Source organism: Gordionus sp. m RMFG-2023, chromosome 4 (assembly GCF_954871325.1).
Source record: "Gordionus sp. m RMFG-2023 chromosome 4, tfGorSpeb1-WG-v2, whole genome shotgun sequence".
Classification (NCBI taxonomy): domain Eukaryota; kingdom Metazoa; phylum Nematomorpha; class Gordioida; order Chordodea; family Parachordodidae; genus Gordionus; species Gordionus sp. m RMFG-2023.
This window is the reverse complement of record NC_088778.1, coordinates 29247816-29273771: the sequence shown is the minus strand read 5'-3', so window position 1 is coordinate 29273771 and position 25956 is coordinate 29247816. Positions and strand designations below refer to the sequence as shown.

Sequence of the window (25956 nt, the reverse complement as noted above, 5' to 3'; positions counted from 1 at the left end):
GGAGTAATTAAAGAAAGAATAGGACTTTATTCTTATATTGTTGAATCTTCCGGGAAAACATTACGGAAGCATGCAGATCAGTTAAGAAATCGTTTAGTTATCCCAAATCATGAAAGTTCTTTGGAAGTTACAGAAATGGTTGTGCCAGTGAATGAAGCAAATACAAACACAAATACAAATACCACATCACGTTGCTCATCAAGAAACCGTAAACCTACAAAGAGGTTTATTGAAGAAATCTAACTTTAAATTGTTTGAAGGAAATGTAATAAATTAATAAATGATTATTTATGTATATTGTATATTAAAACAGAATCGAACATTCGAAAAATAATAAATAAAAATTTGATATCAAAAATAAATTAAAATATAAATCAGTGGTCGTATTGTTTATAATTAGTAGTTGGTATTACTACACCCACCTAAATAAATTTGCATGTTCTATATTTTTTTTTATATTTGAATGTATTAGTGTAATTTTTTTTTATATTGAAGACCATATTATGAATTATCATGATTATATGATGGACAAGTTATTTTTTTTATATTTTATATTTGAAATTTGAAAAAGTAAGCTTTTTTAAAATTTTTTTGGCACAAATTATAATTATCCTCATCATCTTTAATCTAGGCTTAAGAAATAAAATTATTTATATTTTATCAAACTTAAGGTTAAATCTATCTTATATCCAAATATAAAATAAAAATAAAAATATTAGAGATATATATATATGAAATTAGGGTCTATTAAACCCCAACCGAGTACAAACGTCATTTTTTTCTCCGGAGTATTGAAGGGTTAAGAATAATCGTAAATAAAAAATTTCCATTCATTTAAAGTATAATAATTATATAATAATAGCAGAAAAAAAGTATTAAGTATCTATTAAAAACTGCATAAGTACTAAATTTATAAAAATATTGTCACACTCTAAAATATTTAAAATTAATAAATATTAAAAACCAATATTCAGTAATAATATATATTATTTAAAGATTATAATAAATCTCTATTGTAGATAATTTAATATAGGTAATTATAATAATCCCGTATTTTGGCCTATAATTTAAACCTCCATTTGACATCTACAAATCTCTGCATCAATATAATATTTTGTTAGTGAAGTAGTTTGTTAAGAATTTCATATGTTATTTTTTTCGGTGGGAATGCAATGAATAAAAATGAATTTTAATGGGAAAAATGTCTATAAAAATTTATGCCAGAGAGAGGTAGTATATTTTATGATTTTATTAAAATATTCTCTTTAGTATGGGCGAAAAAATGTTCAAAATACCACTATAAGAAAATATAAATTATTTGATATACTCTTTCGAAATCAGTACATTGACAAGTAATCTATACTAATTATTATTTTTCTTAAATTACTTATAATAAATTCGCTATTTATATTAGTTCCTGATTACAATATTAAAAGTAATAAAGAAAAGCCAATAAGCTCTTCCAAATTATTACTTTTCAATAGCCCAAACCATAATAAATATTCTAAAGCCTAAATTTGAAATTAGTGCTGCCAAAAGCCTTGATACATGCCCTTTTTAAAAAATCACTAAATCATCTAAATATATTACTTTAGCCTTAAGATTTATTAAAAATGTCAAACCTTTCCATTTATGGTAGTGTTGTTAAACCCTCAATTTGAGCTGATTTTTTAAAATAGCTAGCTCAATATTTTTGCTAGATAAATATTTTATAATCCTCAAGATTTTGTTAATAGATGTTAAAACCTTTTTGCCATCTATGGGCAAAATCTTAAGGGTTGTGTAATATTTTTCTGGATTGAGTGGTCAAAGAGAGTTGTTTGGCAAACTTTATGTACAAAATCTTGAGGTTTAAGTATTTTTTTTGGATAGAATCTTGATTTAAGTATATTTTTTTAAAAAACACCTGAATTTAGGTTTTTGACAATACTACACAAAATTATAAATATTAATTTTAAAATTCATAATAGGAGGCTTGACTTATGATTTTATTTAGTCGATGAAAAAGAAATTGTGTTTTAAACTTATTAATTTTATTATTTTATAAAATATTTGAAAATTATTACTATAACCCTATTGAGGTCAAAATTTAAGCCTAACCCAAATATTTTTTATTTCCATTTTCAAACCCAACAGATTGAAGCCTGGCTCAGATTTTATTAATTTTTTATTCACCTTGTCTGGATTTTGCTTATTTTATGGCCCATTCTAATTTTTATTCTGTTATTTTATTTGAAATATTATTTTGCAGATTATTAACAATGGAAATTGAAAATATTAGCAAATAACTAAAGGTTGAAGGACCCATTATATTCCAACCTGTTTGATTATTATCATATTCATAATCCAGGATGAGAGTTCTGTTGGGCTGGTCTGTCAGTCTGACCCATCTGGAAATTATTGGAAATTATGTTTGGGACCAGCCTAGATTTTAAAAAATAATACCATATTACAAATCAAGCTGGGCTTCTGATCAGACCCACAGCTCTCTGATATTTAGCATTGCTAAATTACTTAACTTTGACCATCTCTATTGTGGCTTAGTCAAGCTTTTAGCCTAAAAAATTGAATTTCAGCCTCTAAGTTGAGTCTCAACTTGAAGATTGATTGGAATATTTTTGGCTAAAATGGTGGCTACGCTGTTTTGTAGTTTACTAAAGTTAGGTAGTTTAACAACACTACTGATATTTATTATAAAATTTGAGTTTAAAATCATTATGTTAAGCATATAAAACACATACCATCAGCTGTACTAGGTTGTTTAAGATTAAATAATAATTGTTTAAAATAAAATTTATAATTGCAAAAATATAAATAATATATTAACATTTTTAAATAAATACAAAAACAATGGTACAACAAAATATTATGATTTATCCCCATAGCACCAAGAGTTAGAATTTGAAAAAATAGTTGATAGCTTGTTATAAATTAATAATGCTTATCATATAGTTTTTATACTGCCTTTAAATTAAATACTTTCCAAAGCAGTGGCTTATCTAGGATTTTTTTTTGGGTAAAGATGGTGGGTCAGAGTGGCAAATTTTTTTTTAAAAAATAGAAATTAAATTACCAATCACCAGTATTTTTTTGAATTGTAATTGCTAGGGCTGCACTGATCCACAGTTTTTTTAACAGACCCTATCTGATATTTATCCCAAACAACTACCATTTCCAATATTTTTAATTAATTTTTTTGTCATTATTATATATAATATTAGATAATGAGAGGGGAAAAAAATATGTACATAATTTTTTTCGAAAGCTTTTTAATTAGAATACTTAAAATTGAAAAAAAGTCTCAGAATGTATCCTGGTTCGATTGACTAAACAGAATGAAAATTAAAAAAAAACAAAAAAAACGTGAACAAATACAAAAAATAAGAGCCACCAAATAGTTAAAACTAGCTAAAATAAGGGATTTTTTTTAGACCTTTTTAAAATTCTAAAAATATATCTCAATCGAACGTCAATACCAAGGCTAATAATTTAAATTCTTTCTTAATAAAAAAAACAATGGAAATAAACAAATAGACAAATTCAAATGAACAAAAAATTTTGGGTAATTCTCTATTCTCTTTTCCTTATTAGTTTATCAATATATGCTTTACTTTAGTGTTGTTAAATGACCCAATTTGAGAAGGTTGGCCTGGACCAATCCTAACTTTATCTGAGAAAATTTCAAGAAGCGTTTTATAAATTATTTAAAATTTTTCGGGGGAGGGGTAGCTTTTATTCCTGGGATTTTTACTCTTCCTATTACCGTATCGAACGGAAAAACCGTTTCACTCAATTTAAGATTTTGACCAAAATAATATTATCCAAGCCTGGAGATTTTGCTCATAAAGGGCATTGACATCTATTTTTGCCAAATTTCTAGGCTTACATAATATCAATTTGGTAGACTCAAATGGGGCTTTTTAACAACACCAAATGCAATATTGAATTTTGAGTAGAACAATATGTAGTATTTATGATTATATAATTACAATGATTTTACTTACATTATGACAATAACTAACCATGCCCCCCCCCCCCCCTAATTGTTTCTTGAGCCTAAAAACACCATCAATACAGTAAAACTTGATTCCTGATAATTTAGGTAACGCCTTAATTTGACCAATTTTGATTCAAAATATAATTCCTATTCAACTAATATTGGTCTTGATAAATTGGGTAACTGAAGTCGGTACCCATATTAGACAGGTTTTATGGTATTTATTGAAAAATAAAAACTTGCTGCTACTAGATAACGTATATAATATTAAAAAAAATATATATATAATAATTAAATAAAATGTAATTGCTTTTTAGACTTAAAATAAATACCATAATATAATTCCAGTTAATTGAACAAAGAAAAAGGAAAGAAAAGAAAAGAAAAGAAAGAAAGAAAATAATTTCTAATCTATTAAAAAAATTAAAAGATCGATAAAAATTTTTTTTTATCGCTATTATAATTTTTAACAATTTTGTATTTATATTTTGTACTATATTTTATTTTTTTAAAAAAAAAGTCGTAATAAAAGTTTCATTTCAATACGCCTCCTGCCTATCTCTTTTTATTTTCGAGAATATTTCGCTATTAAAATAAAACTGTTTAAAAAAAATTTAATATGGCGATATAAACAAACTTTAGTCGCGAATGATTTAAATGGACCGGGGCTTGAGTGGTCAGGCAAGGTTTATAAAATAAAGATTTAAAACTTTAAAAGTCGAGTTATCGGTTTCCATATTGGTTTTAACCTGCAAAAATAATGCCCGAACAGGTCCACATCACGTTAACGCACCATTTTTTTTACCCTTTAATTTATCGATTTTAGAGACTTCCGGGCGGAATTGCTCATTTCTTGTATGGGTTTTAAAAATTAAAATTTAAAAATCGGGATGGTGTCGCAAAAAAAGAAATAAACGAATAAAAACATCTGGGCCTAAAAATATAAAATAGCGGGGATAGTAACTTAGATAGGTATGCAATTTGTTTCATAAGTAGCGTAAGTGTACTCGATAAAAAAAAATGGTGAAGTAGAGGCATTTTATTAAACCCGACGTGTCGTCTATTTATCACTGAACCATTTCTATTTTGATTTTTTTGAGAAATAAAATGGCATTTCGAAATATTATTGATATAATAATAACCTTTAAAAAATTTAGTTTATAAATAGACTATTAATTAAAAAAAAAAATTAAAAGACCTCGTGTGTATAAATAATTTGAAATTAATGATACAAAGATTAAATTAATTTTTTTATTAATTAAGCCTATTTAGTCACGTGTTCCTTGGTTTTACTCAAGATGGCGCCCATCTGATATCCTACGCCTCGACTTCTGACTGCCACCAGGCCATCCTCGATTACGGGCACGATTCCATCATCCATTCGGCTTCGGCAGCCGTTTCCGCTTTCCACGGGCAGCATTTCCAACTTTATTTGTGGTCGTTCGAGCCCCATCGCGGATTAAGACTAGTTTTTAGAAACCTATATATTTATTTTCCTAGCTTATTTTTTTTCGTTATTGCGAAGGGCGGAGCGGATTTGTTTTGATTTCATTTATAATCTACTCGTTTCATAAAATTTCTATTTTCTCGGTTATTTCTTCTCGCCGCATTTATAGTAAACGCGTTAAGTTGTTACAAAATCAAGCCAATAAATAGGTAAAAATTTATAAATATGAAGCGATATGATGATAACGCTATGATAAAATTTGAAAAACATATGTTGCAACGCGTTTATAAAAATATATGCGATACGATTATAAATATAATAGAGAATTCGATAAAAAGGTATATGATTTTTCATAAATATTATATAAAATAATTTTAACTTAAACTTAAATTTGTTTACCTTATGTTGGAACCAATCAGCTGTAATAACGCTGCGTTAAATATCGCACGCATTTACTATAAATGCAGCGTAACCCATATAACAATTTTTAAATGAGAATAATACAGATGATTAAGGGTCCATTTAGCCATTTTCAAAAAATGAGTTTTATGATCTCAACAAAATCTATAATAATTAATATTATCTATAGAATCGCAGCTCATTCTATTTCCTGTTTTCCTCTCCCGTTAAAGACTAGCGACGCCATTTTTTTAAAGCTTTGTAATTCTAAGATTCAAACACGGATTGAATGAATTTAAATGATATTTTTTAAAAATTTGGCTACCATTTTTTCCCCTCATCAAATATCGTCTGTTAATTATTTTTATAATTTTTTTTTCTATAAAAAGAAATTTGTTAAAATAAAAAAAAACAATGGCATCATATTCCAGAGTTGCCAATTATTATTTTTTTCTTCTCTCTTCAAATAATAACAAAATGGTGGTTACATTGTTTTTGCGCTCCTCGCGCATTCGTGACACATGGCAATAATTAATGAAACGTTGTTTAGATTTAGTAACAAGAATATCAACCAGTTTTTTAATTTAAAGTCGGTTGGCGCCCATCTTTCATTTTGACGCAATATCAGATGTTTCGTCACCAGACCTGACATATTATAAAAGTGAGTTTGCGGGGGTTTTTCAATGCGAAATAATAAGAAAAGTGAGATTACACGCGTGTGCAAAATTCTGCTTTACCATCAATTTGACTTTCAATAAAACTAATGAGAATGAAGAGCCAATTTTTCGCCGCATTTAAATGGGGAACATGAAAAAAAAATTTTGTTAATTGCTTTCACCGATTTTTGTTTAGATGAGATAAATCTTTACGAATTTTGTAAAAGCGTAATAAAATTATTGCATATTCATTGATATTTATAAGTTTTATAAGCCAACTATATCTACTATTATTTTTCAAAATGTTCGAACTTGATTTTATATCGTTCAATGTCATCACTTTAAGATATTCATATCTAATTATCATTTAAAATTATATCTTATTTTAGTTATATTGGATAATTGGTTTTTAAAAATAATTCTGAGCTACTTCTTTGTATGCTTCGACTTAGTTTTATTTCAGTGTCAGAAGACCCATTTAAGGAAGATTTTACAATTTGTACCGTCGTAAAATTCATGCTGATATTGAGCCTAAATAAAGAAACTTAAGAGATTTTATCTAATTTTAAGATTTCATGATTATTTAGTGGGATTTTCTAAAAAAATGTTCTGGATTTCGCGGGACATTTGGTCGCTTTATTCTGTTATTCTCTTAGGGGTTTGGGAAACTTGGAAGGGGTGGCACAAATATAGCATCTCGATTAGTAAAGGGATAAAGCGATAATTGCTGGAGTTCGGAAGTGGACACTTGGAAGGAAGGACTGAATTATGTATAATGATAAAATATAAATCCATCCCTCATTGAAACTTTCTATACACTTTTTTTATTTATTTTTATTTTTATAATAGCATTTTTTTATTAAAATTTTTTTTTATTAAACCCACCTTTCCATTTTATTTTATTTTATTTTTTTAATTTTTTTTTTTCGAAAAAATGACAGGAAATTGATTTATTTAAAAAGCGACAACTATAAATATTTTTTTTAAAAAAAAATGAAAAAGGAAATTTTTATTAATTCCTTTAAAATTTACACTAAAACACAAAATCTCATGTAATTTATTCAATTTTAAAATATAGAGCAAACTCGTTAATTTTATTTTCATGATCTGATTTAATCTTACTTCCTCCCGCAGGGTTATTCATCCCTCAATTTTTATCCACCATTTTATGTCCCGTTTTAATTATTTACTCGTATGTTCTATTTATCCATTCATTCATTCACTCTTATTATTTATTTTTTTTCCTTCTCAGTTCAACCGAATAATTCTCTTCAATCGGGAATACGTGAACGAGAACTCGTTCATTCTGGTCACCCAACCCAAACATTTTGGCGCGTCAATCATGTTGGAAAAATCGGCTCGCTCTTTGGCGGCGGAATGGAGGGTGAAAGATTCGCGAGATCTCGAAAACAAAAATATCGAAATCGAGCCGACGAATATGAATTCGCTTTTGATATACGCTTGCAAGTAATATTATACTCCTCTTTTTTAAGCTTAAGATATGTGTTTTATAATATAAACAATATAAAAAATAAATTCTATATAGTTTACCTTTTTTTTATATTCCTCTAGGTTTGTAAGTAATTGACAGTTATTATTATAAAATTATTGCTTACGAAAAGACAATTAGCCGCGGAGACAAAATGTCTCATATTATAGTGCGCATAAATTGAGCGTTTACGTTTTGCCGTAATTTTTTAATAAAAAAAACGTAACGCGTCCCTTGTTTAAATAGAGGTTGTCTTATCCGTCCGGTTCGACTAAACTGCAAATGCTTAGGTAAAAATTTTAGATATATATTCTATTAATTGAAGTGAGATTCATTTTCTTATGATATAATTAATTTATAAAAATTAAATTATTAGATATCATCAATAAATAAATAAATATACATTAATAGTTGTATTTCCTTTTATCTCATAAAAAATAGTTAAAATCATTTAATATAATTAAATTAAAAAAACTTATAGTTACATCTTAATTTTTTTTTAATATTAAATCCTTAAGTTGGCGTATTTCAATTAATAGAATATATATCAAATTTTTACCTAAGCATTTGCAGTTTAGTCAACCCCATATCCGTCTATTCAAATTTTTAAAAAAGTTCTAAAAAAATAGGATTTGTCTTTGGAAATTATTATCGTCTGCGTTCTTATTTCTTTAATTTCTAAATATTCCTTTTTAGGATATAATATAATATTAGGTTACAGTCCGCAATTACTATTATTAAAAAATGTTAAAAAAGCAAATAAGCTAAAATGGCTGACAAAATGGCCCCTATAAGTTTGAAGCGAGAGATTTAAAAATATTAAAAAATTTAAACTTTACAGATTAGACAGATTTTACTATTTAAAGTAAATTATTTATTATTTAATTAATTTGATATAAAGAAAAGTTTATTAATATAAATATTAGAAAATATATAATTTTAGTATTAAATATTTATATAAATTAATAATATAATATAATATTGAAAATACATATTTATTTAAATTAGATATAATATGTAAATTATGATGTAAATATATTAAATTGTAAGATTATAAGATTTTATTAAAATATAATAATTAATATAATTTATTTAATATATTTATAATATAAATTGCATATTTTAATATTATTAACATATTTAATAAATAGAATTTATTCAATATTATATATATTTTTTATAATAATTCATAACAAATTTTTCTTCTGCATTAGATAACTTATCTGTTTAACAATAAAAATATAAATCAATTTTTTTGTAATATTTATTATAAAAAAATAACCTAGAATGGTAAACTAGGAGTAATTTATTTACCTCGTTTTCTGTATATAATTTCATGAGACTTGTAGCTGGGTAGAAAATATATTTGAGGGTAAATGGAAAATAGATATTTATTATTTCTATAAATATCACATTTACTCATATATTTTAATATTTTTTGTTATTTCTAATGATTAATGAAATCGTTAATTTTTTTTACTAGGAACTATATAAATAAAATTTTTACAGTAGGTATATATACTTATTATTCCTTTAAATATCTGATTAACTCATTTTTTTTGTTTTTTCTAATGATTAATGGGATCGTTGATTATTTTTTCTTACTAAGAACTCCTTTGATAAAATTTTTACAGTAGGTTATTACGATTATTTCTTTAAATATCTGATTAACTAATTTTTTTTGTTATTTCTAAAGATTAATGGGATCGTTGATTATTTTTTCTTACTAAGAACTCCTTTGATAAAATTTTTACAGTAGGTTATTACTATTATTCCTTTAAATATCTGATTAACTAATTTTTTTTGTTATTTCTAAAGATTAATGGGATCGTTTTTTTTCTTACTAAGAACTCCTTTGATAAAATTTTTATAGTAGGTATTTATACTTATTATTCCTTTAAATATCTGATTAACTAATTTTTTTTTGTTATTTCTAAAGATTAATGGGATCGTTGATTATTTTTTCTTACTAAGAACTCCTTTGATAAAATTTTTATAGTAGGTATTTATACTTATTATTCCTTTAAATATCTGATCAACTCATTTTTTTTTGTTATTTCTAAAGATTAATGGGATCGTTGATTATTTTTTCTTACTAAGAACTCCTTTGTATAAAATTTTTATAGTAGGTATTTATACTTATTATTCCTTTAAATATCTGATTAACTCAATTTTTTTTTGTTATTTCTAAAGATTAATGGGATCGTTGATTATTTTTTCTTACTAAGAACTCCTTTGATAAAATTTTTATAGTAGGTATTTATACTTATTATTCCTTTAAATATCTAATTAACTCATTTTTTTTTGTTATTTCTAAAGATTAATGGGATCGTTGATTATTTTTTCTTACTAAGAACTCCTTTGATAAAATTTTTAAAGTAGGTATTTATACTTATTATTCCTTTAAATATCAGATTAACTCATTTTTTTTTGTTATTTCTAAAGATTAATGGGATCGTTGATTATTTTTTCTTACCAAGAACTCCTTTGATAAAATTTTTATAGTAGGTATTTATACTTATTATTCCTTTAAATATCTGATTAACTTATGGATACATATTAATTTCTTTTTATTTCAAGTGTATAATTTGACAATACAAAACATTAAATTATTATTCATTATAAAATTTTTCTAAAAATTCGCGTAGACAATATTAAAAATTTATTTTATAAGAATTTAATTACATATATCAGGTTAAATAAAAAAAATAATTTTATAAAAGTGCGCGAAACAATAATAAAAATGATAATTTTGAATTGAAATAATTTATAAAAAAAATATAACGACAATAAATATAAGTTATACAAACTGATAAAAAAAATATACAAAGGAAGGGTTTAGTGTACCATTCAGGCATTCCAATCTCAAGAACATTATGATTAGTATTATGAACTTTTACCATATAAAACTCTCCACAAATGATGGTATAACAATAGTTGAGGAACATAAATAGATTTTGAAATTGGCATAGACCATTTCAGCCAAACCCAACTACAATAAAATAACTTGGATCAACAGTAATGATATTTTTTTAATGATTTCAAAAAAAATATAAAACAAATTGATTAGATGATGGGCAAAAAGTTACCAGTATAAAAAAAATGAGCTAAACACCAATGCATTTTTTAGAATATAAATATCTGGATATTTTATCCAAATATTCAATGGGACTATATAAATTTCCACAATAAAGTATCATTATCTCTCTTATTTTATAATCTAATAAGATATATTTTTTTCTTCTTTCGGTAACTTTTCGCCCATCATCTAATTGCATCAACATAAGATCCATATCTTGTTCTATATTTTTAATGATATCAATAAATAAATAAATATTGGGGTGAGGATAAGAAACGTATTCCTTTAAAGCACGATTAAATCCTTCAACGTGGTTATTCGTCCTCACCCCTCTAACATCAAATGTGTTCCACATTTCATATTTGAACTTGGCATTACTGTTAATCCAAGTATTTTCAAAATAATTTAAAAAATCTAAAATAGAATTTAATTGAAAAGATCGAGCTTGGTTAGTTAACTCAATCGTTATAGATGGCACATCCCTTTCTAATAAAAATGGGATGGCCATTATAATACGAAAAAATTTATGAATATAAGGATTTCGCCTGTGTAGTTGGGTCAGGCGATATTCCTGAATGCGTCTTACGATGCATTGACAGAAATGGAAATAGCAACCCTTAGCAAATTCTTAGAAAAATTTCCTTTAGGGCTAAAAATACGCCATTTTTAAAATCTATTGTTGCACTTGGTGGCGAAAAAATTAAACCTAATGATAAGCAATAATTTTTTAATAAATAAAACATTCGAATATATGTATTTTTATATTTATCTGGTAAAAGAATATACGCACAGATAATTAATGTATTATTTATAATAATATTTATAGTGTAAAATTGTTTAAATAGTTTAGGGGCGGCATTAAACATGCCATCTAGATATATTTTATCTGCCAAACAAAGGCGAGATAAAAGTATACGAGTAGAAAAAATAAATATTTATTATTATCATTACAAATTAAAAAATTATTATTAGTTATTGTGACTTTATGTTCCTCAAGCAATGCTATATCAGCATTTGTGCGAGGTAAGAATGGCCGCGTCGATTGAATAACGCGTGCCATTATTGTTTTTACCGACAAAATTGGTAAGATTCTAGGATGTCGCATCGCAAAGGAATCTAATTTCCTTTTGCGCGTAACCTTTTTATATATTTTATGTAAGCTTAAATATTTATTTAATTTTGTTTGATTTTTTAATTCATTTAATGTAAGTAAAAGTTCATAATACTCTTCATCATTATCATGATTATGTTGCTTAGTCATCATAAAATGAGTACCTAATATACCCCCTTACAACTTTGTAAACGACATTTATAAAAAAAACGACATTTATAAAAAAATCCTCTATTTATTTGAATAGATTAAATTATTATTAAATTTAGATTTTATAAATTTATACGAATAATTTTCAATGCCTATAAAAGATAATTTCCAGATAAAATTAGTAGCATATTTTAAATTTACTTTGGTTAGTTGGAGGGATCATATTATTTGATGCTAAGAATAAAATTTCCAAATTAATAAGATGGCATATTTTAAATTTACTTTGGTTTGGAGGGATCATATTATTTGATGCTAAGAATAAAATTTCCAAGTTAACAAGATGACATATTTTAAATTTACTTTGGTTAGTTGGAGGGATCATATTATTTGATGCTAAGAATACAATTTCCAGGTTAACAAGATAGCATATTAGTAATATATTATATAATTTACCTTGGTTGGTTATGGTCTCAATTGTTGCTGGAGAAATAAAATTTTAAAATAAAGTTAGGAATATATTTTACTTTGAGTGGCTACTGATATACTATCTACATTTATGGGATCAGCTATAAAATAAATTTTTATAAATTATAAAATTAGAATTATATTTTACTTTGTGTGGCTATAGATTTAACTTGTGTTATTTCTAAGCAGGCAGGAGCTATAATATAATTATTTTATATAAGATTAACAAAAAATACCTGTACACTGTTTAGATTTTTGGAAGGTATTATTTTTAAATATCCATTTCCCTGCACATGATGGCCTGGTGCATTTGTAATACATAGTAGTATTATAACTATCATATTTTCTAAAATGTGACGGAATCATAAGGTAATATTTATAAAGTAAAAGTATATATTGAGCAATCAGCTTGTTAAATCGAGCATACAAATTTTAAGCTTAAGCAAAATTTAGCAAAAAGTCATGCGAAAAAATCCCTAATTATGGCTGAAAAATAGTAAAGGCGGTACGATACCATAAATATTACCTTATGATTCCGTCACATTTTAGAAAATATGATAGTTATAATACTATGTATTATAAATGCACCAGGCCATCATGTGCAGGGAAATGGATATTTAAAAATAATACCTTCCAAAAATCTAACAGTGTACCGTTATATTTTTTGTTAATCTTATATTAAATAATTATATTATAGCTCCTGCCTGCTTAGAAATAACACAAGTTAAATCTATAGCCACATAAAGTAAAATATAATTCTAATTTTATAATTTATAAAAATTTATTTTATAGCTGATCCCATAAATGTAGATAGTATATCAGTAGCCACTCAAAGTAAAATATAATTCTAACTTTATTTTAAAATTTTATCTGAAATATTTTCTCCAGCAACATTTGAGACCATAACCAACCAAGGTAAATTATATAATATATTACTAATATGCTATCTTGTTAACCTGGAAATTGTATTCTTAGCATCAAATAATATGATCCCTCCAACCAACCAAAGTAAATTTAAAATATGTCATCTTGTTAACTTGGAAATTTTATTCTTAGCATCAAATAATATGATCCCTCCAACTAACCAAAGTAAATTTAAAATATGCCATCTTGTTAACTTGGAAATTTTATTCTTAGCATCAGATAATATGATCCCTCCAACCAACCAAAGTAAATTTAAAATATGTCATCTTATTAACTTGGAAATTTTATTCTTAGCATCAAATAATATGATCCCTCCAACTAACCAAAGTAAATTTAAAATATGCCATCTTATTAACTTGGAAATTTTATTCTTAGCATCAAATAATATGATCCCTCCAACTAACCAAAGTAAATTTAAAATATGCCATCTTGTTAACTTGGAAATTTTATTCTTAGCATCAAATAATATGATCCCTCCAACCAACAAAAGTAAATTTAAAATATGCCATCTTATTAACTTGGAAATTTTATTCTTAGCATCAAATAATATGATCCCTCCAACCAACCAAAGTAAATTTAAAATATGTCATCTTGTTAACTTGGAAATTTTATTCTTAGCATCAAATAATATGATCCCTCCAACCAACCAAAGTAAATTTAAAATATGCTACTAATTTTATCTGGAAATTATCTTTTATAGGCATTGAAGATTATTCGTATAAATTTATAAAATCTAAATTTAATAATAATTTAATCTATTCAAATAAATAGAGGATTTTTTTATAAATGTCGTTTACAAAGTTGTAAGGGGGTATATAAGGTACTCATTTTATGATGACTAAGCAACATAATCATGATAATGATGAAGAGTATTATGAACTTTTACTTACATTAAATGAATTAAAAAATCAAACAAAATTAAATAAATATTTAAGCTTACATAAAATATATAAAAAGGTTACGCGCGAAAGGAAATTAGATTCCTTTGCGATGCGACATCCTAAAATCTTACCAATTTTGTCGGTAAAAACAATAATGGCACGCGTTATTCAATCGACGCGGCCATTCTTACCTCGCACAAATGCTGATATAGCATTGCTTGAGGAACATAAAGTCACAATAACTAATAATAATTTTTTAATTTGTAATGATAATAATAAATTATTTATTTTTTCTACTCGTATACTTTTATCTCGCCTTTGTTTGGCAGATAAAATATATCTAGATGGCACGTTTAATGCCGCCCCTAAACTATTTAAACAATTTTACACTATAAATATTATTATAAATAATACATTAATTATCTGTGCGTATATTCTTTTACCAGATAAATATAAAAATACATATATTCGAATGTTTTATTTATTAAAAAATTATTGCTTATCATTAGGTTTAATTTTTTCGCCACCAAGTGCAACAATAGATTTTGAAAATGGCGTATTTTTAGCCCTAAAGGAAATTTTTCCAAGAATTATTGTAAAGGGTTGCTATTTCCATTTCTGTCAATGCATCGTAAGACGCATTCAGGAATATCGCCTGACCCAACTACACAGGCGAAATCCTTATATTCATAAATTTTTTCGTATTGTAATGGCCATGCCATTTTTATTAGAAAGGGATGTGCCATCTATAATGATTGAGTTAACTAACCAAGCTCGATCTTTTCAATTAAGTTCTATTTTAGATTTTTTAAATTATTTTGAAAATACTTGGATTAACAGTAATGCCAAGTTCAAATATGAAATGTATGCTTTTTTGTGTTATTTTTTTTAATATATTTTTTTCATTAATTTTTCATTTTTTTAAAAAAATTTTTTTTAATTTATTTACACTGTCATCTTTTTTTCTATTCTTAACTTTTTTGACATTTATAATAATTGTATTTTATTTTTTAATAGTCTATTTATTTTTTTTTGCCATCTTTTCTCAATTTTCTTAATTTTTCATTTTTTTTATTATTAAAAGATTTAAATTTATTTTCGCTGTCATCTTTCTTCTATTCTTTTTTGATATTTGTAATCATTGTATTTTATTTATTTATGATCTATTTTTTTTGCCATCTTTTCTCAATTCTCTTAATTTTCTATTTTTTTTTATTAATAATTCAAATTTATTTTCGCTGTCTCTATTTTTTTCTTTTTTGATATTTGTAATCAATTGTATTTTATTTTTTTTTAAAAAAAAATGTCTATCACATTTACAAATGAGGGAAATAATTTCAGCCCTGTCCGGTTTTTGTAAAAAATAAACAAAATTAGGTCCAGTATTTGCAATTTTTTTATATTTAAGTCAGCTGTTTGTTTTTTAAAAAAAAAATATTTCACCCAGTTCCAGGTTGAGCATCTGGATTTATTATAATCTTATACATCCACAGTTCTTCTCCGTTTAATGGCGATTTCCAGATTTACCTAGGTTGACCAGATTTATTTTTTCATCCTGAATTATATGAATGTAAAATACATTTATTGTTATTTAAAAAAAAAACTCTTCCCTCGTTAAAATGATATCTTAAGTAAAGCACATATTTTTTTAATTGTTATTTTTGCCCGTTTTTTATGTTTAAAAAAATTTGTTTTTCTTTACCCCATCCTGTATTATACGAATAGGAAATAAGATTAATTGTTTTTTTTAAAGAAAAACAACTCTTCCCATATCCATCTAAAACAATAAGATCGAAGATTTTATCATATGATATTATGGTTAAAAAAATTTTAAAATAAAATATATTATAATAAAATTAATTAAAGCCTAGATAAAATCGGACACGAAACGCCGAATCAGCGATGTTATAAATGCTACCTAACGCTCATCTACTACGAAACGCAAGTCATCAGAGACGCTATCGATTATTACGGTAAATATTTCGGAAAATAATTAAGCGGCTCAAAAACGGCTAACTCAATATTTTAGCTAGAAACATATTGCCTAAGCCTCGAGATTCCTGTAATCGATGTCTAGACCTTTGTGCCATTTATGAGCAAACTTTCTATGTCTTGCGTAATATTATTCTGAATAAAATATTGAGTTAGCCGTTCCGGGACTTTCTACAGAAAAACCAATATCAAACATCTGGGCCTGATCAGTTTTTTTTATAAAAAAAAGTCTTGCGAAACCTCCACTTAGAACATAGGTATTGTTTAAAAAGCCCGATAAAGATTATGACCAAAATAATATTGTTGCACGCCTTGCGATTTTGCTCATGGATGGGGCGGGCGGAAAGGTTTGGGCTTTTAACTTGCCACTCGAGGCTTACGCAATATTATTTTGGGCTAAAATCTTAATCGGGGACGTTTTTAAAAATCGACCCATATTGGGCTTTTTAACAACACTAAGAAAGTAGGAATTTAAAAAAAATGGGTAAGATTAATTATCAGGAACTGTTAAATATTTATAAATCTTGAAACTTTTGTTTTGTTTGATTTTGCTTTTATGTTCCTTTTTTAAAACTAATACTTAGAGTTTTTTAATTGAATTTAAATTAAAAAGTGTTTTATTTCATTTTATATACATTATATTTATTTATATTAAAGAAAAAAATATAATATATAAAACTAGTTAAAAAAAATTAATGTAAACAATTTAAAAAAAGACGAAATATAAGAAGCTAGAGATCTGCAAACCACGGCCCGTACCCGGTCCGAGCCCCTTTTTTTTTGTTTTTGATATTGGTTTTCTTTATTTTTTATTTTTCTCCATTGTTTTTGTCAAAAATGCATTTTTATAATATATTATTTTGTTTTTTTTGTTCTTTTGTAAAGTGTACTTTTCTTTTCAAACTAAATTTTTGATTACATCTTGAAAAATTTTTTTATGCATAAAAATTACAAAAAGATTTACTTATAAAAAAAAAATTTTTGGCCCATTATTAGGCAAAAAAATAAAGTTTTTTTTCGAGGATTTTTTTGATTATTAAGAGTTGGGACATAGAGTAAGAAAAATGCGGTAATTTTCATTTTAAAAAAATTGATAAAATAAAGGGTATTTTGTAGTGTTGCTAAACGATCCCCTATTTGGGTCGATTTTTTAAAACGGCCAGATTAAGATTTCTTTAACAGGCCAGTGGTTTTTTTTATTTGAATAGTAGGCTGATATAATATATTATCTATAATAGGGTATGACTTATAATTGTTTTTTTGGTCTAAGATAAAATTAATGAAGGTCAAAAAATATATAAAATACAAATCAGGAGAAAAGGATGGCATAGAAGGTTATTCGATGGAAGGGAAGAGATAAAACTTAGGATAGTTAGAGCGCATAATGAAAAAGGCCGATTTGAGTCAATTTTTCAAAAAGGGTCTGATTAAGATTTTAGTTAAAATAATATTTTGTAATCATCGAGATTTGGCGAATTGATGTCCAAGCATTTCTGCCAGCTATGCGCGAGATCTTTAGGCTTACATAATGTTATTTTGGTTATAATCTTTATCGGGTCATTTTTAAATTAACTACACTAGGCGGTAGCAAGTCCTTGCCCACAAGAAAAAGGGATTTCTTAGGCTGGCCGGTTTTTTTCGTGAGTCCGTCTCAGCTTTGCTAACGAAGGTGGTGAGAATGGTACAATGATAGCCAAAATAATGTTATGTGAGCCTGGAGATTTTGCTTATAAATCGCAGAAAGGTTTAGACCTCCATTTTGCTAAATCACGTGGCTTACATAACTAATATTGCGTAATGTGTTCCTAACCAAAAACACGAGACACTTGAAAATTACATTAAATAAATATTTGTTGCGATTATACTGTCTGTCTCGTAAAATAAATTTTTTTCTAAAATCGCGCGATTCGCATTTGAACCTCGAATTTATAATTTTCGTTCAAATATCCATCACCGACCTCATTGTTTCTCCGGATGACCAACCATTCTCGCGGGAGGCTAAATGAATAAAATGGAGGAATACTCTACTACGAGATTGAAGATTGGGTATATATATAGAGAGTAATACTTTGAGTTTCACGCCCATTTTTCAGAAAATTAAAATTATTTTTGCGTACTTTCTCTGCAGGCCCGACCCGGCCGCGAACTTGCGACTTTCGTCTCGACTTGAAGCACGAACTGGCCAACTCTCACGGGCCTTTCTTCGAACCCCGTCAGGCTTGTCTCCCATCTGGCTTTATACTTTTACGCTTGGCCGATGCTCTGATAGCTTTTCGCCCGAGGCTCACTGATACGGTCGGCGCAAGAATCTCAAAGGAGAAGTAAGAACATTTTAAATTAATTAATTATATTAAAAATTATGGAGGGGGAGGAGGGGTTAAATACAGGGCTCTTTAACACAATGACGGGGTACGATGTAAATTGCTTAATTAAAATTAAATTCCATTATGGATGGGAGGGGGAGTAACGTAGGAAAGTACCCTCAGTAAAGTTATCCATTTTATATTCTACTTATCAGGGTTAGGGATCGACTTAGTGGGGGTAGAGGGTTTTGGAAAAGAAGATTGGGGGTAAGAGACATTTGTGATAAGAAAGGTGGTTATAGACTGAGCCGAAGGTTGGGGAAGGGTGTGAGATTAAAATTTTTTACAGGTTTAATTAATATGCCTATTATATTATATTTTATTTATCATTTATGTATTTTAAAATAATGATCATCAAATATCTTTCATAAATTAATTTGTTTCGGTACAATTTAATGATATATAAATATTTTTTTTAAAAAAAATCGGCTACTAGTATCCGTAAACTTTCGCTCAATAAAAAAAAAGATAAAATTTTGATCTCGGGAGATTTTTTTTAAAGAAGATTTCTTGAGAATGATTAAACAGGATTATATATCAAATTTTTTTGTTAAGTAAATAGTTAGCGATACTCACGAGGAAATCACAAATTTTTGATTAAAAAATCTTCAATTTTGTTTGGTCTTCAGAAATTTTGCTCATAATTTGGAGGAAAAAAATTTTTCTTTGAAGATTTTTGTTAAACCTTGACTAGAATAAAACCAGCCAGATCCAAATAGGTAAGGTCCAGGACATAGGAAGTAAGGTTAAATTCAAAAAAAGAAAGAAATTTTTTTTTAAGGGAACAAAATAATTTACTCCCGTTTCCCTAAAAAAAGTGTATCTCACCCAACCAAATCCACGCGCGGTCCTAGCGTAGAGTCCCGCTCAACGTATTACTCGTTCCGCACTTTGACATCTAATCGTGACTCTTATGATTCTCACGATGAAACGGAAGCTCGAAACACCGAAAATTCGCGAAACCCAACGGGGAATGATACGAATGGTAGACAAGATGAGGTAGTAATGAGTGTTGTTGATTTGCTTGTTCCTAAAAATTTCGACCAAATTTAATGCTTCAGGTCTATCTCTGAGCACGAACTCCGAAAACTAACACCTGAGCAAAAAATTGTTTAATTTTCAAAGTTTTTTTCCTTGACCTTAGGAAAGTATACATGTACATTATATGTATCAATCGATAGGCCGTCAAAAGATCTAATCTATTGGATATCAACCATCATCTTGATTCTATGCCATGGGGGGGGGTCAGGAATATTTTTATCATAAAATGTAGGTGTAGGTATCAAATAAAAGATGATTGAAATATCTTTTGACCAAAATAATAAAAATAAATCATTTGTTGTTATTATAATTATATATCAGACAAGTTTAATCCGAATAATCATAAAACTTTTTTTTATGTTGCAAGATAATAAATAAATTCTATTTATTGATCCTATATTCCCCTTTCACCCTGAATATAATTTTTTAATAACATTATTATCTGAACTCCGGGTCTGAACCAAACTCCACTCTCCCTTTCCCCGCGAAACTATGTACTACTTTCACAATGAATCAGATCCCCCCTTTGAAATCATTTGGCTTGAGTTCGTTTCTTTTACAGATCATGTATAGTTTCCACATACCATCAATATGAATATAATCTTAACTTGCATATTTGGATCTAATGTAAACACAAATAGTTATGCCAATACTCTGTCATTCATCAGCAGTTCATCATGCCCCTTTTTATTACAACCAATTGGTAGCGATACCCCCAAAACTCCATCTATTTATTCTCCGTTGAGCTTTAATTTGCCTTCTTCGTTTGATCATCCCATTTGACCAAATTACTCATATGCCATCCCATTTGCAATTTGATCGGACACATTAACTATTTGGCCACTTAATTTGACCATCTACAATCTTCCCCAAATTTTACCGTGCATAATGACCACTGTCAATCTTCCCTATGCCCAAATTATACTATCCATTTCTAAGTTGTTTTTAGACCTTCTTTTTTAAAATTCTATTATTTCCTAATCAATTTTCTTATTTTTCCCCGTCACTCATAATCAAAATTAAACCAAAACATTTTAGAAAAAACAGGCCTGAACAGAAAATCGGGTCTTAATTTTTATGGCCTATGTAATAATTGAGACGATGAACATCGTCTCACTTTGTTTAGGACTAATTGCGACATTAAAAAAAAAAATTTAAAATTTTATTAATGATAACCCAATCCCACCCCATCCAAGGCAAGGTTCCCCTACCCATTAAGACGATTATAGACTATTATTGCATTAAAATGAGAGCTAAATTTGTTTTTTGATGGCCACATTGAATTTATGTTAAATTTTAGACCCCCCCCCCCCCCCCCCAGTCCTAGACTCACCCATGTAAAATGATAATTAGTGGAAATAACTTTTATTTCATACTAATATCAATTTTATATCTTTTAACTCCTCCCCCCCCTTTTCCCTGTCATATACCCATTCCAAGTTCCACCTATTAAGACCAAATATGAATACTATCTTTCCATTCAAATAATATTTTACTATTTGATACCCATATCGAATTTGCCCCCCCCCCCACTCCAGTCATACCAATATTAAGATCGATTGAATACTATTCTATTATTTTGGCCGAGAGATATTTCAATTAGCTTTTATTTGATATACATATCAATGATTTATGTTGATAAAAAGATTCGTTACTCTCCCTTCCTTACAAGATCTAGACTCGCTCATTAAAAAGGAATAAGAAGGAGTCCCAGAAAAGTAACTCTCTCTAATTGGATAGTTCTTCTGATTAGCTATCGATTGATACCTATAGTGAACATATTTACTTTCCTAAGGTCAAGAAAAAGCAGCTTTAAATATAATTCCGTTGTTGCTCATTGCTTGTGCTCTAGATTCGTGCTCATAGCTGGTTTATGCAATTTTTCAGAGACCCTAGCCTAGGTTCGGAGCCTTATAAAACCAAATATTTAATCTTTTATTCAAAAAATATTTTTATTTCTTCTCGAATATTCAAAAAATCATTATTCCCTTTTCCTTCCCGAATATTCAAAAACATAATTTTACTCTTCAAAAAATAATTGTGTCTTTTTTATTTTGAAGTCATATTGGCCAACAAAAAGTGAGTTAGCCTCTTTTTTTTTGAAATATTAAAACACGATTCCACATAAAAATAAATAACAGATTGAATCCGATTTGTTGAGTAGATATTTAGATTTCGGGGTCGCGACTTTCGACGGGACGCCGCTCGAGTTAATCAAAGGTCACTTTTTTTTGGTCAAATTGATTTTTATTTTATTTTTTTTTAAAAAATGAAAAATTATTTTTAAAAATGAGTTTTGGAAAAAAATTATAAAATATATCTACGCTCTTGAAAATTTATAATGTGTAGCATTTACGTGCTTTTTTTTCCGTCAGTGTGTTGTTTTTTTTTTCAACGTTCGCGTTTTTAAAAAATTTTTTAAATCGGATTTTTACCGAAGTATGTTTTAGCAGGTTTTTATAGGATACCTATCTTTTTGTATTGTAGATAACCAAATATAAACTAATATTAAGTTCAAAAGTTCATTACAAAAGATGTCTGAAATTCATAGGGTGGGTGTTGCAGTTGTTCAAATAAAATAATTAAAAATAACATTATATTTTAAGGAACGTTAATCAATTTGATTTTTTGTTATTTTGTATTTATTTTTTATGAAAATGATCATTATGTAGATTTTGGATTTTAAGTGAAATAAAATTACATTATGGGAGAAGTTATATGTTTTTTTAGTGGCTTTTAAAGCAAGTATTTCAAACATGATGAAATACATTTCCGAAAATATCAGATTTTTTAAAAAAGGAACGCTCTCAAAAAATGCTTCAAAGTTGAAAAGCTAACAACACATAAATATTTTTTTAGAATATATGATTTTAAAAATTTTCTACTAATAAATCCCTTATTTTTTTTTATATTTGAATTTTATTATCTAAAAAAAAGGGTATAGAAGATATAATATTAATTTTTAATTTTTCCAACAATTTTTAAAATATATTACCTCTAGATAATCAGGACCCTTCACATGATCCATCCATTCAAAAAGATCAATCTGTAGGAGAAACTTTGAACGAAAGATATGATAACTCATCATTATACCTCAAGGTGGAGCAAAGGCTTCTGGACATCGAAGCCTTCCTCTCCAATTTCATAGACGAAACATTTTTCGCATCTTCTTCCCTTCACCCTCAATCTTCCCATTCCAAGGTATCCTACAAAAAACTCAAAAACTCTCCCCCATCCTATCACATTATCCATTTGGAGGGTGCCAACGACACGAGCTCGAACGATGGGAATAGTAGCGATAAAAATATGGCGAATAATAACGGTAATAAAAAAAAGGGCGGCAGTTTCGTGTCGGTCAATCGCTACCTCTACAAGAGCGTGGTGGTGTACGACTACGATACGCTCGTCCTCGAGGACGGAGTGGTGGAAAAATTTGGTAATTTTTTTAAAAAAAATATTATTACCTTGTTTTTTTTATAAAATTATATTATTTTTTGACTTGTAGATACCGACACGACCATACTTGATCTGGACTTAGAGTTTCTTCTCAAGGTCAGTTACACCGAATATTCCCCGTACGATTACGAAAACAGCAGTTTCTCCGACAATGCTAATCGTTCTACTGAAAATAACTCCCCAAATTCCGGCGCGAATTCGCAAAATCCGGCCGCCAATTGGAATGTCGTGAACACCTCCTACTTTTCGACCAACCTAAGATTATCCTGGGATTTTGGGAGCGATGGCGTAGCGGTAAATAAAGGGGAACCAGTGGACATAGATGGAAGGAAGCGATTATATCTTAAACCTGTCCTTAATCATAAGGTTAGCAATTTTGCGAAGGATGTAAGGAATGAAGTTATTTATACGGAAAACTTTTATTATTTCAAACAATGGATGACTCCAATGATATGAAATATCATAACAGTCAGACTGACAATCGTAATTTAAAGATGGAATTTGAAATGGGGCTAATTGAAGTCAGCTGTTGGGCATTTTGATTACGCGGATTTTTCGATTATTTTTTTTGCTTAAAATATATTATTTATAAACTTTTTTGTCTTCAGGTTTATAAATAATAAATTTTAAACAAGGAAAGAATGGTATATAATTGCAAAAATCTTAAACTTACTTTATCCATTAACAAACATAGTAAAAAAGAATGGCCAACAGCTGTTTTAAATTAGAATCCCATTTTTTAATGCATTGTGATTGGTCTATTGTTATAATATTTCTGTGTTATTTAGTTCTGGGGTCCTTCTCATGGTCGTAGCAACGAAAATAGTAGTAAAACTGCGGCCACCAAACATTTCGTCAACGACAATTTTCATACTCTCTCAAATATCAGTTTGCTCAAAGGTATAGTACTATTTTTTGTTTAAACATCACAAAACCGACCATTTTTTAAAAAAGATAAATTGACAATAAAATTTTGAAGAGAAGAGATAAAAATTGCTGATGCTCTTATATTTAGATAATTACAAATAGAATTTTATCTATTTTTTTATGGATATATTTTTTTTGCCAATTTAATGGTTTTTATGATAAAATCCGTTATGTATAATTTTTAAATAAGAAAAAAAATTGACTTAAAATTCATAATCCATGAGAATTTAAATATATATATTTTTGTGCAATATTGTGCAATTTTGTTTTTAAACTTATAATATTAGCACTAAAACATTCGATTTTTGTGAGGGTTTAATTATTACCTGCCAAAATAGATAAGTAATATCTTACCAATCGAATCTTCTATTTCTTTTTTGTCACTTATATTATCATAATAACAACGACACATTTTTCTCTATTGCTTTAAAATTTAATCATTCGGTGAATAATCCCATATTGAAAATTTTTTTGTAAAAATTTTGGCTAAGATAAAAGAAGCTCGCATATGGGCAGATACTTGATATAGAACATTGGGGTTAATATATGCGGGACATGGGCAAAGGCCTGATGTTTATTCTGCAAAGGTCTCTAATAAAAACGTTATCGTCATTAAAATCTATTGAAATAACGAGGGAATTATGATTATTAATCCAAAGCTGGGTTCCATGAATGATTCTAAATATCACAATTTTAAATAGGCAAAAATATATTTTAAATATTATTATAAATCTCTAGCTAAAATGGTTTATATTTCAAGGTATCTAAATATTTTTGATATAAAGTGCAATGCACTCGTACACTATTTTGATTCTGGATTCAAAAAGTTGATTTGGTTAGGGGTTCAAGGAGCATTTCCAAAATTCGGGGTTCAGGTTAGGTTCGCATTCCTGGTGGCTAGGATAATTTAAAAAAAATGATAAATTAGGTTTGTAATGGTTGAATATCTAATATGTGTTATCAGATGTTAATATATTTTGTCTTATGGAAAGATCTCTATATAGAAATATCTGTTAATAAGGTCTGAAATAAATTTTCAGTATGGTGCTATTTACCGATAAATTGTGCTGTAACACGCAATAAGTTCAATGATTTAAACCTAATTGTTAAAAAATATTTTAGAGAAATGATGTTAATTATACTAGAAATAATTTTTTTGATTGATTTGTAATAATTTTATTTGCATCATTTAACTAGGAAAGTCAATCAACTCAATCCGACACCCATCAAATGTATACTCTATAACTCTGTGATAAAAACTTATATTTTTATATCCATGACAATTTATATATTTTTTATTTATATATACAGTATTTTGCATGCATTTATTTTTTTTTGCGCTTGTGCCGTAATATAATTTTATATTTTAAAATGTTCTTAAGAAATATTAGTTTAAATAAAAATTTGTACTATATATTTTATAAAATATAATATACATGTCATTTATAAAATTTAGGCAATAAAGATGTTATTAAGTAAAATATATCAAATTCTTTTTATTTGTAGTTTATATTAGAGTAACTAGTGAGAACGAATTCTCGGCGAAGTATACAAAATATGATATAAATATAATAATTTT

At 27.3% G+C, this 25956-nt stretch overlaps 1 protein-coding gene and 1 long non-coding RNA gene across 2 annotated transcripts; one reads left to right on the top strand and one right to left on the bottom strand.

Annotated features, from left to right (window-relative positions):
• The first annotated feature begins 1148 nt into the window (after window positions 1-1148).
• Window positions 1149-25734, top strand: LOC135929099 (uncharacterized). The gene is made up of 12 exons (XM_065465605.1): window positions 1149-1230; window positions 1270-1352; window positions 5261-5465; window positions 7752-7966; window positions 16465-16571; window positions 18719-18911; window positions 19772-19952; window positions 22136-22214; window positions 22996-23430; window positions 23500-23816; window positions 24239-24350; window positions 25575-25734. Exons 1-12 carry the CDS (start codon window positions 1183-1185, stop codon window positions 25628-25630), a joined length of 2031 nt encoding a protein of 676 aa, XP_065321677.1. The 5' UTR covers window positions 1149-1182; the 3' UTR covers window positions 25631-25734.
• LOC135927761 (uncharacterized) lies at window positions 12853-13171 on the bottom strand. The gene is made up of 3 exons (XR_010572176.1): window positions 13030-13171; window positions 12942-12989; window positions 12853-12894 (listed from the first exon to the last, which is right to left on the bottom strand). It is a non-coding gene; the product is annotated as an uncharacterized LOC135927761 (long non-coding RNA).
• Window positions 25735-25956: the final 222 nt, after the last annotated feature.

Excerpts from the sequence above, each read along its gene's own strand:
- LOC135929099 (XM_065465605.1), top strand. The coding sequence starts at position 1,183 with ATGAATTTTAATGGGAAAAATGTCTATAAAAATTTATGCCAGAGAGAG. Across the intron at positions 23,817-24,238 it reads AACCTGTCCTTAATCATAAG|TTCTGGGGTCCTTCTCATGG; the intron begins GTTAGCAATTTT and ends TGTGTTATTTAG. Across the intron at positions 24,351-25,574 it reads AAATATCAGTTTGCTCAAAG|GAAAGTCAATCAACTCAATC; the intron begins GTATAGTACTAT and ends TCATTTAACTAG.